Here is a 16274-nt window from a genome sequence, read left to right as displayed (position 1 = left end):
GCATGTCCCTTGAGACCTGGAGGATGCATCCATCTCCAAGGAACTCTCAGTGAGTGCCCCTCCAAGTAGACATCGCATCCCAAGGTCTGGCAATGAAAGGAAGGCAGACGGGCAAGAAAACTCCAGCAATATCAGCATTGGCCCCATTGAGGCTAATAACTCTGAGGCTGGGACTGTCTGCACTGGCCGGCACTGTCTCAGCACCAAAGCCAGCTACCACTTCAGCACTGGCACTAACGCCCCAACTAAAAGGCAATGCCAGAAGAAAGGGCTGATCTTAGCGTAGACAGAGCTTCAAGCACAGAGATGAGAAGAGTTATTGCTCTTATAAGGATAGGGCACCTCAGCCCTGTGGCAAGGGGTGCGAAATAAGCCAGCACCACAGACATTGGCACTGGCAAAGGCAGCAATACTGACAACTGTGCCGAGTAAGGCACCAAGGTACATACCACACAGGACCACTGAGATCCCCTTTTGGGATAATTTTGGTACCAAGGTGGTGCTGGCATTCAGAACTGGAACAGAGACATCACAGACAGAGAAATATTCTTCATTACCATCATCGTCTCCCGCCCCAGCTTCAAGCCTCCCCATTACCATGTGAAATCCCTCCACAAAGTAGACAAGAATGGCATTAGGCTGACAAGCTGGAGCCAGGATAACAATTGTATTCCATGCCACCCTGGCTGTATTGGCCCTACTGGAGGCTGTCATCTCAAGCATCCTGCGGCCAATCCCTCTCCTTCCCTTCCAGGAAAAGGAGGAGATCCTTTAGCAAAAGAACTGACTCTGTTCTCTGCTCCTTAAAGGACCACCTTAAAATCACTGGGGTTCTGCATCTTGACCCTGGACAGGAAGCCCCACAAATATTTGACCCAAGAGGAATGATGGGCTCCCCTACCCACTCAGGGCAGACAATTGGAGTACACATCCTGAAAACTATCCCAGTATTTGAGGAGATGCCAGCCATCTTACTCCAGTCATCAGCTCCAGCCTGCTGTCCAGACAGCAGTTTTAACGGGAGTGTTGCAAGCCACACTGGAACTAGTGGGGAGCCAAACTTGGGGAATCACCTCGCCCCGTGGTCTGATATTGCTTCAGGCACGTGTGTTGGAGATAGATGTCAATGGTTATTCTATTCACTTCCACACTTTCCCTCCCTACTCATCTCCTTCTCCACCCCTCTTCAGGGACCCTTCTCGTGAGAGCCTATTACAAACAGAAGTGATCTCATTACTTTATCTAGGAGCCATAGAAGGGGTTCTTTACGAGTACAGGGGAAGAGGCTTCTACTCCCAATATTTCAGTGACATAACAATAACGCAAGTGGTGCAGTCATGCCAGGGTCCATGAGGTTATTGGATTGGAGCAGAGCGGGGAGGTTAGTGGGGCTGGCTGGGTTGGAGCTGTTGAGAGTGGAGGAGAGGGAATGGGCTGGATCAGAGATAGAGGTAGTAGGGTGTTGGAATGGAGCTCTGGAGGAAGGCAAGATGGGAAGCTGGTAGAGGGCTTGTGGTGACCTGAAATGGGGGTGGGTCAGTGAAGGGCTGAGCAGGAGGGGAACTAAAAGGATCTGGGGAGGTGATTGGGAGAGCTGAGGTCTGCACTGAAGGAGTCTGGAAGGGGATTGAGGGAAAGCAAGGTGGGGGGGCTGGATCAGAACTGAAGGGAAGTGAGAAGGGCTGTGGAGGGAAGCTGGAGGTCTGCAGGGAGGCTGTGAGGGAGTTAGAGGGAAACTAGGCAGAAGCTGGGGGGTGGGAGGGTAGGATAGGAGCTGTGTGGGAGCTAGGCAGGAGCTGTAGGTCTGGAGGGGCTGGAGAGATGGATTGAGGCTATCGGGTCTGGGGAGGAGCGAGGCTAGGGGAAAGGGGGCTGGATTGGAGCTGTGGGGGGAAATGGAAGGAGACCTGTGCCCCATAACTGTTCTTGCACCAGGGCTCTCTGGGACCTTGTTACACCACTGAGATACTTCCTCATTCTGAAGAAGAAACCTATCTTAGACCCAAGAAGACTAAACAAATATATCTGCCACATCAGATTCTGCATGGTAGCACTTACCTCCATCATTCTGTAAAGTGGGACACTGAGGCATGAGTCAAACTAATTTAGGCTCAATCAATTTTCACCTTCATTTATAAATTTTCAGACATAATTATCGTTTCTTGTAGTTTCTGATCCTATCCATTTGATAGACAATAAGACAGATAAGATGGAATAGGAAGCGGCCCAAGTTACCAGTTTCTGGAGTACCGAGAAGTTCTCTATTTCATGGTGGTCATCTCAGTTTCTGGACTGGTGTTCTCAAAGATGGGCCCTTGTTCATTTGGTTTTGCTACATTAATTTGTCCTCCTGCATCATTTTCATGCCACACACCCAGTTATATATTTACCCACATTTTTATAAGTTTTTTCATTTTCCAGTCTGTTGTTCTAAATCGTTAACCTTACAACACAACTCAAGTACCATTTAATGTACATTGTCATGAACTATCAACAGTAAACTAAAAAAACTAGTCTTTATTTTTATTTATTTATTTATTTATTTATTTTTTACCATTTAGCAATTTTCCATCATTTAGAGCCATAGTTCATTACATGTGTAATCATTCTAAATTATTTGTTAACATAAATTTTATTTTTCTGATTTGAGTGAAAAAGTTATGGAGAACACCATTCCCTACTTCCAGCATTTTCGAAAGATGTTTTTTGGGGTGGATTTTTGCTCTAAATTTAGCAATCTTAATCATTGTTCAGTTACCCCAAGAAAGTCTTGTCAGCAGTTTTGCCTGTTGTATTTTGAGGTGCTTAGTCAGTTAGGTCCTAGGCACTTAGCTGTTCCCCAACAGTTCCATCTCTTCAGGCTCAGAACTGGTTTGTGGCTCTCGACTTACAAAATGCATACTTCTATATAGCTGTCCTACTGACCCATAAGCAGAACTTGAGATTCCTGGTGGCATCAAATCCTTAGCAGTAAAGGTACTGCCATTCAGACTCTCATAAATATACTCAGTGCCATGGAAATGCCTAGCAGAAAAAGCAGCCCACCTAAGAAGTTAGGGCATCCACATCTGCATGAACAACTGGCTGCTTGGAGGAAGATCACAGCTAGAGACAGTAGGGAGTTTGAACTGCTCTGTCTCCCTGTTCACCTGTCTGGGCCTACTAGTGAACTATAGAAAATCATCTCTCACACCTTGCCAACTGATAGAGTTCATCGACGCCATGATTCTTCAACTGACATTAAACAGACTACAACAACACAGATTTGTCTCACTGTTAGGCCACACATCAGTATGCATGTAGGTGATGCTGCTTGCCAGACCTGTGGTCTTTCTAACTCTGGTTCAGGTCAATCTATTCTGCAGTGCAAGACATCAGATAGATAGAAATGGACACAAATCAGACATAAAAAATGGTAACATCCGTAAACCAGTAGGAGAGCACTTCATTCTCCCAGGACACTTTGTAGCTGACTTGAAAGTTGCCATACTTCTACAAAAAAACTTCAAAAACAGACTTCAGGGAGAAACTGCAGAGCTGGAACTCATGCAAACTTGACACAATCAGACTGGGTCTGAATTGAGACTTGGAATGGTTCTCTCATTACAAGAAGTAATTGTCACTGTTCACACATTCTCACCTTCTAATCAATGGCTGTGAATAGGCCTCATCTACTCTAACTGAATGGACTTCGCTAATACCTACCCTCCCCATTGTTGTTCCTTACCCTTGGATGTATATATATACCCCCTATCTGATTTCTGTTTCTTGCATCTGACGAAGTGGGTTGCAACCCACGAAAGCTTATGCCTGCAGAAATTAAATTTTGTTAGTCTTTAAAGTGCTACAGGACTCTCGTTGTTTTTGCTATATACAGACTAACACAGCTACCCCTCTGGAACAGTTATTGTAGGGTAAGTAACCAGGTTCTTTTAGTCCTCTATAAAAATACATCAAGGGTATGTTGAGGGAAATTGAAAGACAAATAAAAAATAAGATTCATAGATTTTTTTTTTCCCCTCCCAGAAGTGACCATTATGGTCATCTAGTCTGACTTCCTGCATAAAATAGGCTATAGGATTTCATCTACTAGTTCCTGCATCAGTTCCATATCTTTGACAAAAATATTCAGTCTTGATTTAAAAACGTGATGAATATTCCACCATGTCCCTCGGTAAGTTGTTTCAATGATTTATTATCCTCACAGTTAAAAGTATGCATCCTATTTCCAGTCTGAATTTGTCTAGCTTCAGCTTCTAGCCATTGAATCTCATTATGCTTTTGTCTACTAGGTTAAAGAGCTATCTACTATCAGACATCTTCCCCCATATAGGTACTTACAGACTGTGATCAGATCACCTATTAACCTTCTTTTTGATAAACGAGTTGATTTAACTTCTCAGATCTCTCACTGAAAGGCAGGTTGTCCAGACCTTGGATCATTCTTTTATGTCTCTTCTGAATCCTTTGCAATACTACTTTTAAAAAATGCATAATTAAATTGTGAAACTCCTAGCTGCAAGATATCAGTGCTTCCAAGAACTTAATAGCATTCAGGATAGAATTAAATATGTATGTGGATAATGGGAACATCCATGGTTAAATTAGATAGAATAACATTATGAGAGAGAGAAATCCTCATGATCCTCATTGATAATTAGAAAGAAATGTCAACTATGGGTGTCATATTATTCCATAAATTATTATTCTTCCTTTCTCTGAAACAACTTGTACTGATCACTGTAAAAAACAGGACAACAGGCTAGATGGACAATTTGTCTAATTCAGTATGGCAATTTCTGTGTTCCACCCTAACTGTTTCTACTTGTTCACCTATTTAAAAACACAAACTGAAAGATTATAGAACTGCTTCCTGACTCCCCTCACAAAACCAGCTCTTGAAGCTTCAGATCCTAATTCTCTAAGGTTACATTTTTTAAAAAAAAGTTAAAGTTCAGGGAAATTTAAACCACCCAATTTTTAACTTAAAAAAAACAACAACAAAAACTAATATGGCATTTTGGCAGAGGAAGAAAATTAAAATATAGTGATTGATTTACATATTTTAAAAGTAATTATGAGAAAGTCCTGTATCCTCTCCCTGTGAATACATGGCAGGGAACTCAAGGAGTATACAGGAAATCACTCTTCCTGTTCGTGCTTTGTCAAAGTTGTAGTGTTCAATTGATGATTGCTTGCAGTACTTTGAGCTAGTATCCCTGCAGTGTTGACGTGTGTGTGAATTTTCAGTTACCACCAGTTAATTTTTTTGCAACTCTTCTTTCTTTATTTTTAAGGTGCCGTAACATAATGAAAGTGGCTCAAGCCAAACTGGAAATGATCAAGCCTGATGAAGTGAACATGGAGGAGTATGAGGCCAGTATTTTTTCTTTCCTAATAAATTGTAACATACAATAATTTTCTACTAAAATAAGTCAGAAAAGATCTTGCGTTCATTTACAGTGCACAGTTTATCTTGTTAACCACATTTCCCATGTTCATGCCATAAAATGTATTGAAAGATCATTTATTTTTGGGAAGGTCAAATTTGAGTAGGGCCATAATTAAAAGATAGTTTATTAGTCTTGGCCTATCCCATAATGACTGTTGACAGAACTAACAGTGCCCCAGAGTTTATCACAGTGTAAATTAATTGGCTTTCTCTACAAAAAATGGCCAAGTATTAAAATAACTTGGGTCGTTTCAGGTCAGCATTGTTAGCTGTTTTCAGAACAGCGAGGTGAAGCTAGCACAGGACTTGACTACAGTTTTATCTCCAGCTGGTATGCTGTCATTCCCAGTGGATTGGCTGGCATCAGATTCATGCACTCCTGCTTCACACTGAGGCTTGGTCTACACTGCTAGCGAAATTGGGCAGCAGTCAACGGCGTAGCTTGCGTAAATCCCGTCGACTTCGTAACTTAGCACGCCGTCTCCACTCTGCTGCCCCAATGGGAGATGCATACCCATTGACGCAGCAGTACGCTTTTTGGGGAGGTGGTTTTATTAAATCGACTTCTGGATTGATTGAGCTGGTCTTCAGTCAATGCAGATAAATCGATCTGATGGCGGCGAATTTGCCGCTGTCAGTGTAGACCTACTCTGAGACCATTTAAAGATTAACACCCTCTCCCCCCACCCGCTCCCCAAAAAACCCTTGAAACTTTGAAGTACTTGATCAATATATTCTTATTTTAAAATGTTGACAAATATTATTCGAAGAATGAAACTTGGACAAGTCATTTCTGAGAAACTGGTCACATCCCAGATAAATATCAAGTGATTTCTATTTAATAAAGCATTTAATCACGTGTTTTGAAGTTATGCATTTACATTAATTGGGGCCTCAATCCTTTATATGTAGTTCATTTAAGCTGTAGTTAACCCCAGTGTGGAAAGCCCACACAGGTCCCCATGTACCACTTGAACCTCATCTTTTTGCCAGTAGGGCCTAAGAGAAAGTAATCTTCTCCCTCACCAAATCAAGGGAAGACACAGATGCTCTGCACGTCTTCACCAAACTAAAGGCCTGAAGATGGCTTTGTGGCCTTACTGTGTTCTTTCCCTCTTCAGTGGAGAGGAAGTACTGGAGGATTCACACAGTGGCAGGTTTTCTGCGATACTTCTTAGTCTGTTCTGGGTTCAAACTCCTTCCCACTCCTGCATAACTTTGCATAGGTGTACACTACAGATCTTGGTTCTCACGTGGGTGCCTCCTCTCCCCCTTGCACACATGCAAAACACCTTTTTCTGCTAACTTGGGTTGTGGGAGACATCTGTACCTTGCAAAGGTAAAGTCAGGATTTATCATTCATAGACCAAGTGTTACACGGAACCTCTTGCAGGCTCTCTGCACTGGAATGAATTTCACCATAAATGGATATCTGGCAAACCGTGTTGGGGTTGGAATTTTGTCACTTACAGGCAATTAAGAGCTGTCATTCTAAACAACTGGAATAAGAACGTGCTGCAAATTTGAAGTAAAGTATTTATTTGCCTATAAAATATAGGTAAAGTAACTCCAATACAAACCCACTGCTTTTAGTTTGCAATATTATAATAATCTGCTTCAGGATCAGTGTTATGATTTTCTTCAGCCTCTAATATGACTAGACAAAATTCACATCACTTTGCATTTAACTTTTTACCATCCTTTTTCTCCCATTCGTAGATTAAAATTAGAGCCTGATGTTTATATCATCTCATTTTATATATACATATAAAATGGTCATGTAAATACTTCAGAGTGACTGAAGTCCAAAAAACAGATAATCCCATTTTGGTTGTTCTTCCCCCTCACAGGAGATACAATCCTGCATGCCTAGGGTTCCCCTTAGAATATTGCATTTGTTCCTTTAAAATGGCAATTAATTCTGTAAACATAATTCTATTGAATTTTTGCTTTACCACTTTACACAGTTTAAGAATTTTGTTTTTTCTTTGTGTGACAAATATTTAGACAGTTTAAGAATTTTTTTGTGTGAAAAATATTTTCAGAATTCTTTGATTTATCCCCAGCCAAACAATTCATGAACCCCTATTATGTGTATGCAGTGCTGTATGAAGAGTGCAAAATGTAGCTCTCATTTGTATGAATGAATATTCTTAATACATTTTCTTATGTGCAGAGATGGCATCAAGATTATAGAAATTACAGAGAAACAACCATGTATCTCATGGTAGGATTGGAACTTTTTCAAAAAAAGAGGTAAGAGGTGACGATATAGAATTCAGACTTGTGGAGTTATTTTAAATTGGTTTCATTAAACACTCAATCTGTTTCTGAGGGGAAAAAAGTAACCAAATTAATGGAAAAATAATAAATGTAAAACAAATAATTTGTAAATATATTGTAAATACATCATTCTCTTTCAGAAAAGAAGGATATTGCTTTGAATATATTAGAATGGGTAGCTGTAAATATTTGATAATTTATTGCATCAATTCATCAAGAATTCAGTCCTTTGACAGCATCATATGGAGACTTGGAGGCAAGCCTTCAATTCTGTTAATAGAGCTGTCCTGCGGAAGGCCCTGCAAGGCACTGCTGTTCCCGATATCCTCTTGAGGTTAATTCAAGATCTACCTAATAAGTCAGGGATGCGGGTGCAATGGAGGGACCCCTAGGTCTGACAGATTTTACACTTGATCCCAGGTGAAGCAGGGATGTGTCCTGGCCTTAGCACTGTTCTGCCATGCGATGGATAGTCTCCTTTAGCAAGTCTCAACAAATACCAGTATAACTGTCAGTTCAACTTTTTACCAACCTGGATTATGCAGTTGATGATATCCTCTTCAGTGAGCATGCATGTGACCTGAAAGACACAGTAGAGAGCTTCTGCTACATAGCAGCTACCCTTTGGCTAAAGATCTCTTGGGCAAAATAAAAAATCCATAGTATTAGGACAAAAGTTGTGATACAAGACATCAGCGCAGCCAGAAGTAGTGGATAATTTCATCTATCTAGTCAGTAATTTGTTGTCAGTTGGGTGCAGCCAGCCGTACCTCCTAAGGAGGGTCAATTTAGTAACCTCAGCCATGAAAGACCTGCATAGGTCTGGAGCCAAAAGAAGATGAAAGTATACTATATACAAAAGTACGGATTTATCAAACCAATGTACTCCCACTCCTTTTATATGGATCTAAAACATAGAAGGTGCTTAAACGAGGCTGGAAGCGTTTTGTATGTCTGTCAGTGGTGCCTGAGAGGATTGAAGACATCATTGATCACTGCCACTTTTTGGTCACATAGCCTACCTTGGATATAAAGTCCCCTCACATCGAGCCCTGAAGATCGGACTTGAGGCCAGGAGAGGACATTGCCCAGCCATGGACTGGTGGCAGCCACACAACCATCTGTGATTAACCTGGTTAGGCCAGATCAGCAATAACTCTGCAGAACGTTTAGATGTCTGGAATAAAGGAACAGGACCCTCACTGTCTTAGCGTGGTGGTGGTGTTGAAGGCTGCTGCTGATCTCAACTGCCGCAGTATGTCATTGGGAAGGGAGAGATGATCTCTCAGATGACCAGGAACATTTAAGGTTTTATAGGTTAAAACCAGCACTTGGAATTCCCAACCGAAGTTTTTTTGGAAGAAAGTGCAGATTCCAGAACACTAGTTTAATGTGCTACAAATGTTCAACTGTACTTAAGAAGCAGGTCTCAGCCATCATCTACTCACTAACATTCCTAATAGCCTCATATATACATTGGAAAAGAGAGGTGATGACAGTAAGGACTTCTGCAGCATCTTAGAGAAGAGAGCCCTTGGGGCAGAGGAAGAGTTGCCCAAAACTAGAAATACTCAAGTTTGAAACATTTGTGTGTGTGTTTTTTACCCCACAAAAAGAGATTCTTCTTTGAGTGCTTGCTCATGTCCATTCCGCTATAGGTGTGTGCACGTCTCCGTGCACGGTTACCCGGAACTTTGACTTCTGAGCCAAATCAGCCCCAGTCTCTTCCATGCTGAACTATTTGCTGTAATTAGATACCTTTACACTATCTCTGTCATCAGTTTAAGTCTCTGTCTGCTGTCTCTGCCTATCCTGATCTGTTGGACAGAGGCAAAGTCTTCAGTCATCTAATTTTGTCAGGGTTCATGAACAGTTTGATGAATATCTTCCTGCAGTCAGAGAACCACTCCTACTTGGGATTGGAACTTGGTGCTAAGCAGGAGTAGATAGAGAAGGCATCTCTTAAAACTTCAGGAGAGTTTCATTTGTATCTTAAGACTTGCTTCTAGTGCTGATTATATCTGTCAGGAAAGTCAGTGAGCTGCAGGCCTCAATGGCTGGTTTACCATCTTTCGGAAGGACAAGGTGATTTTCCTGGCCTCATCTGAATTTTCTCCCCAAAATAGTATCAGTGTTTCATGTTAACCAGTCCTTTACATTTCCTGTATCGTGGCCATGGACCCTGTGCAACAAAGTTCTGAACATATGAGTAGTCCCATTGACTTCATTGGGTCTGTTTTCATTTCACATGCTTAAAATTAAGCATGTGCTTTCATGCTTTGCTGGGTTGGGGCCCATATGTCATCTTGTGGAAACTGGGCTACACACAAGATATGAAAGGCCTTAAGTTACTATCTAACTTGAAACAAGCATTTCAGCCACACTTTTTGTGGCATATGGGTATCCTTATGGGGGAACCCTCTTCTCTCAGTGTAATTCAAAATTAACAAAATTGTGTGTTGAGTCCCACTCCCTGAGAGTCTTAAAGCATGTTTCGGTAAGGCTGATAAAGCAAATACGTCTTGCCTGTATAATGTTTCCATCATTGAGATCTGTTGAACTGTTGCATAGTGTTCTCTCAATACTTTTACATTGCATTACTATCTGGATACCACTGTCTTAGATGGATGTCCAGCTTGGAAGAGAACATAAGTCACTCCATAAAGAACTTCTCTGCCCATCTTCCACTTGAGCTTGATTGATTGATATGGCTTGTATTGCTTAATAATCACCTATGAGTGGGAACATGCCAGGGCTACCCAAAGAATGAGTGGATACACTAACTAGGAATTGTCATTCCTTGAGGGAGTTGCCTCTGCAAGTCTATGCTCTCTGTTTGCCTTCCTTTCTCTTCTGAGTTTTATGTGTACATCCTTGAACTCTGAGACTCCAGAGAGAGAATGGAAGGGACAGTGCTAGCACCACCATTCTATAACTTCAGGCACAGTTTTAGTGCTGTAAGGAGGCATTGATGCCATCCACAATCACCATGCCTTTCCTGAATCTTATGAAACTCTGCAGCATTGAAACACATCTTATTCTCGTGAATGTGAAAAACACACCCTCCTCAGCCAACTCCTTTTTACTGCAAGTAATCTTTCTCTTTCAATTTATTTTCCATTCCATGAACTGTCGTTCCAAATAGATGCGTAGACTTTAAGGTCAGAAGGGACCATTGTGATCATTTAGTTTAGTTTACAAGGTCATCCAGATCTTGTATGTTATTCCGGTCCTTCTCCATATTGGCAGTACTTCCTAACTTCGTGTCATCCGCAGATTTTATTAGCGCACACTCATTTTTTCTGCCAAGTAATAAAAATATTAAATAAGATTGGTCCCAAGACTTATCCCTGAGAATCACCACTATCTTTGTGGATGAGACAAAGTTGGGAGATATTGCCAATATGGAGGAGAACCGGAATATCATACAAGAAGATATGGATGACCTTTTAAACTGGAGTTTAAATAGAAATGGGATGAAATTTAATAGTGCTAAGTGCAAGGTCATGCATTTAGGGACTAACAACAAGAATTTTTGCTATAACATCCAAATCTGTAAGTTGCTTCACTATGAAGGCCCTGGTATATCCTGGCATGTGTTCTAAATGATATTCATGTATACTATGTTAAAACTACAGAAAATGTCCAGAGAAGATCTAGCCGCTGCCTCCTCTCACTAGTATACCTGCAGCAATACACCTTGGTGCTCTGTTGATCTGAAACTTTTTTTTTTATTGAGACGTTCATCTTAAGCTGTTTGCTTGCACAAAAATACATTTTTTCTTTAAATAAGCACTCATTTCAAGGTATCTTTAGTAGGTACTTGCCTTCATTTTCTCTTTGTGTTGTTTTAAATCAGACTATAACAAGGTTTCCTAATGTGTTCACTAAAATAGAAAGATGCAACACTGGCTAATCCTTGCTGATTACCAGTGTCAAAGCAGCAAGGTCTGTTTTGTCTCATCAGTTTTTGTTGTCAGGTTCCTTATTATTCATCCTTCAACAGTAGTGTGCATGTGTCATTCCATGTGTACAATCATTACTGGATTTTAGATGAAAGTGAAAATGCCAGTAGACTGATACTACAAGTATTTGGTTTTGGGGTGGCCAGGCCAGTCGCACATCTGTGAACATTTCCATCATTCTAAATACTAATGATAATTTGGGAACACTATAGTTAATGTACACTGAAAATAAGTTTTCTCTTAGAAGTTCACACTTGAGAAATGAAATCACAGTAATCCACACCCAATTTGCAAAGGACTGCACAAATTGCAAGGTAGAGGAAAATCAGACCCAATGTGTCATGAATGTGTAGAAGAAAACTTTGTTTTCCTGTATATTTAAGGTCTAATCTATAGCCCTTTCAAGTCAATGGAAAGCCTCCCCATTGATTTCAGCTTTGGATCTGGCTTACTGTCGCAACAAAAAGTTGTACTGATATGCATTGAGGAGAAAATGTCCTAGTCAAGGGAAACCATGTAAAGTGTGTGTGTGAATGCTTTTTTGTTATATTGGCCTTTGAAAAGATACAGAAACAAATGATACTTACCTGTACAAGTGCATTATAAATCTGATGTATATATATTTTTTTGTGTGTGTGTGTTTTAGTTACATGGAAGCCTTGCTTTACCTTATCTATGCTTATCAGAATAACAAAGAACTCTTGTCCAAAGGCCTGTATAGAGGGCATGATGAGGAGCTGATATCCCATTACAGAAGAGAATGTTTGCTAGTAAGTGGAATGTGACTCTAATTTTGTAGTTGTTATTGCATATGTGAAATAGTAGACAACCATAGGAATTTGTATTTAAAAAACCCATCATACATGAATGTAACAAGTTAAAGGCATCCCTCCTCTTGTAAAAACTGAACCAGCAGTGGAGAAGGAAGCAATTTAAAATATGAGGATTAAAAGGAAAAATTACATTTCCTGTCGTTCCTACAGGGTATGTAGCTGCCTGTTTTACTGTGGCATTATAATGAATCCGTCCACTGCTACACACAGTGAGGCAAAGAATAGTGGCACACCCTAGTTTTGGACAGCAAATTGCCACAGTGGGACTAATTGACAGGAGAACTAATGCTAGAAAGGGCAGCAGTAGAAATGGATTCTTCTCTCTCCACCCGCCCCAGCTTGATTTTCTTCAGCCATAGAAAGAAGTGGCAACAGAGGGAGTGGGGATCTAGCCTTTGCAGGGGCGGCTACAACAATTATAAGTAGCCAGGCACCAGTTATGGGGTCTGTTAGAGGGGAGAGTAGCATAAGACGTGACATGTTTAGTAAAGAGGTTGCAAGATTGCCCCAACTTAAAACTTGTGATATGGTCACTGTTGATTTTCAGGTTGGGTTTTTTTGTACGTTATGAGGAATAAATCTTTTATAAAAAAGATATTTGGCAAAACATGAAATGCTAAATACTTATAGGCTTTCCTTTTTTATGGTGTTGCGTAAAGAAACTAAATGAACATGCTGCAGCACTCTTCGAGTCTGGAGATGATCAGGAAGTAAATAATGGACTGATCATTATGAATGAGCTTATTGTCCCATGTTTGCCATTACTACTGGTGGATGAAATGGAAGAAAAGGATATTGCTGCCGTAGAAGATATGAGGAACCGCTGGTGTTCGTATCTTGGACAAGAAATGGAACGTAAGTCATAAGTATTTCGTAATTTAAAAGGCTCCTACACACACATGATTCTATAGACAAAATTATTTTGATCTTGAAGTCAGATACAGCTTATATTTTATCTTGAAGTCAGATATAGACCTTTTATTTCTTTGAAATATGCTTAGAAATTCACAGATGACAGGTGGTGTTTGGGTATTGTATGAAGTCTGTTAAAAGGGGGAAAAGGTTTCACATTCATATCCTTGCATATGTAATCCTTATGTTTCAGTGTATCCCTGATAAGCTTGAGAATATTTCAGTCTAGTACTGAGCACTGTCATACTGAATGACTCATTTAGTTACTCCTGGTCGAAGTCTAGAGCGCTAAGGAAAGGTGTTTGTAACAAAGTAAGACTGACTAAAAGGAAGTTGGTGTTGTGGAGCAATTTTTCCCTTTATTGTTTCTATGGACAATAAGTGCTTATGTTTATTTTTATATTTGCAGCTAACTTGCAAGAAAAGCTGACAGACTTTCTGCCAAAACTTCTAGATTGTTCTACGGAGATTAAAGGTTTCAATGACCCACCAAAGTTACCTTCCTATTCCACACATGAACTGTGTGAGCGATTTGCCCGAATCATGTTGTCACTCAGTCGAACTCCAGCCGACGGAAGATAAACTCTGCAAACCTTCCTAAGCACATTGTATAAACTTTTTTTAGTTCTTAACCTTTGCCTACCTGTCACAGGGTTTGCTTGTTGCTGCTATAGTTTTTAACTTTTTTTATTTTAATAATTGCAAAAGACAAAATGACTGTACAGACTTTAGCCAGACTGCAAACAATTAAAGCTGAGAATCGCATGGGGCTCAGTTTTTGTTTCAACCAGAATCAATGCAACATTACAAAACTGCTTTTTGCCACCAGTCTGTTACATTACTTTGCTTTTATCTTAAGATCCTTTACTTTATCAACAGCTTTCTATTCAGTCTGGATCATTCTGTGACTGCAACTATTTTAAGTGTCCAGTGCTGTGTAAATACATGGTACTTGGTAGCTTGTAAATGAAATGAAAGAATAAAGTTTTATTTATGGCTACTTCTGTGTTTGCAAGCAGGAACATTGTATATTAGTGTATTATATAGCTATTTTTTTTAGACAAGATACAGATGCAATATATTGATGGGTCATTGAGTTTATAGGCATGGTTCTTCAGGATTTCTGGCCGGTTTCTTTAGAGATGGTCACTGATTACTGTATGTCAGCACGTTGGAAATCGGTCACAGTATTACACACACTGCTTTTTTGTATATTCCTTACTGATCTGTATAATACTGCATCTGAACACATTTATTTTGAAGCCACATTGGGTTTAAAGTGAAGTTAGAGGCTTGCTTCTGAAACAAAAATTAATTGCACCTTTCTTCTATTCATAGAAGACCTTTTTTAAAAAAACAAAACAAAAAAAACCCAACTATTTTCCATGGGACTAGAAGCTATATTATATACAGCAGGCTCTCAGATTTATTTTAAAAAGATTTAATTGAATGAGTAGAGTAATTAAATGAGGGCTTTGTAATTATGAAATATGTAAGAATCTAGACTCCATCACAGATTAAATACTCATATTTTTTGTTTTATAAAGTTTGTGATTTAATTATGTAAACTGCACACCACTCTAGCTCAGAAATGTAACCTTCCACTAATTCTTGCTGTGAAATGGGTTGCTATTACTGTTACAGTAAAGGATTTCAGAAATAATTTATCTGCCCTATCAGAAGTAAATGAAGAACTCTGTAGAGTTTGTTTTGTAGAACTGAAATACTGTCTGATTTTAAAGAAGAAACTTGATGATTTTGTGAAAAGGAGTTAATGCATTCTTAGGTAATCCTGTTATCTTAAAATATTTTGATTCCTCATCTTTATAGAGAACATTTTGTGCTAGAACAGTAAAAGATGTAAATATGTCTGTGTACGTGTTTATTGGAGCGACACCCAATACTATTTTGTTGATTCTGTCTTGTCATATTTTTTTTTTTTTTACTACTAATAAAATAGTGAAGGGAGAGGGAACAGTAGATAAAGCTCAAAAACTGCGCATCTGGCACTACAGTGGGTCTGACTTTAGACATCACAAAAATAAGGGGCTAAGTTTCTCCTTAAATCCCATCATCAGCCTTCACACTTCTTACTTATTACTTTTTGGGATGGACCCATTGTTCTGCATTGGACTGAAGTATGTAAAGAGTTGGTACACAGGTTCAAAATTTGTTGAAGGATATTTTCTCTGCTGTCTTCAAAAATGTATCAAAATTAATATTAATCATTTTTAAAAATATGCAGAATTGTAGCACTACAATAGTGCCCAGAAGCCAAGAAATAATCCTTCTTCCAGGAAAGAACAAATATAAGAGACTGAAACCATGCACATTGTCTTACAGAGCAACTAAGGACAGTGCTGAAGAGCTACAAGTATGCATGCACACTGTAAGCAGGGTGAAAATACGATTTCAAAGACTGTGGTGATTGTTACCTATCTGTAGCCCATTCCATCAGAAGGTGTGACTAATATATTTACTTAGCGTACCTATTTTTTAAACCCAAAGTTTCTGACAGATTTAAATAAAGCAGGTAAACTTAAATCTTCCGTAAAATAGATAAAAATGAACCAGGGATCTTGTAGTTCAATTATCAAGATGGTGAGCTGCCTTTATAGTATATAAACAAGGCCTGAATGTGATTCAAACTGTTTTTATTCCCTCCCCATTTTTCCTCCACTTGGAAGAAAAAGCTCTTTCTGCTAAAGCTTCAAATATTCATAGCTTCAATTGAGAGTTGAGGAATCTCCTCATCCAGTCCTCCATCAGAAACAGAGAAGGACAAGACAACTACTTATTTTTAAAATAAAAAGCAGAGGGAAAGCCTTC

General features: G+C 39.6%; 1 protein-coding gene across 4 annotated transcripts in view; it reads left to right on the top strand.

Moving 5' to 3' along the window:
- Positions 1-15314, top strand: part of USP25 (ubiquitin specific peptidase 25) — a 139505-nt gene extending 124191 nt beyond the window's left edge. For all 4 annotated transcript variants that reach the window (XM_067543203.1, XM_067543212.1, XM_067543196.1 and 1 more), the window contains 5 exons: positions 5298-5376; positions 7629-7708; positions 12347-12470; positions 13193-13388; positions 13855-15314. In XM_067543203.1, the coding sequence (XP_067399304.1) occupies positions 5298-5376; positions 7629-7708; positions 12347-12470; positions 13193-13388; positions 13855-14027 (652 nt within the window). In that variant the 3' untranslated portion in view covers positions 14028-15314. The remainder of the gene's footprint in view (positions 1-5297; positions 5377-7628; positions 7709-12346; positions 12471-13192; positions 13389-13854) is intronic.
- The last annotated feature ends 960 nt before the right edge of the window (positions 15315-16274 follow it).

Source organism: Emydura macquarii, unplaced genomic scaffold (genome assembly GCF_026122565.2).
Source record: "Emydura macquarii macquarii isolate MOO-44397 ecotype Brisbane River unplaced genomic scaffold, CSIRO-AGI_Emac_v2 contig_75, whole genome shotgun sequence".
In the NCBI taxonomy this organism is placed as follows: Eukaryota; Metazoa; Chordata; order Testudines; family Chelidae; genus Emydura; species Emydura macquarii.
The sequence above is the reverse complement of the archived record's forward strand: the minus strand, read 5'-3'. Positions and strand labels throughout refer to the sequence as shown.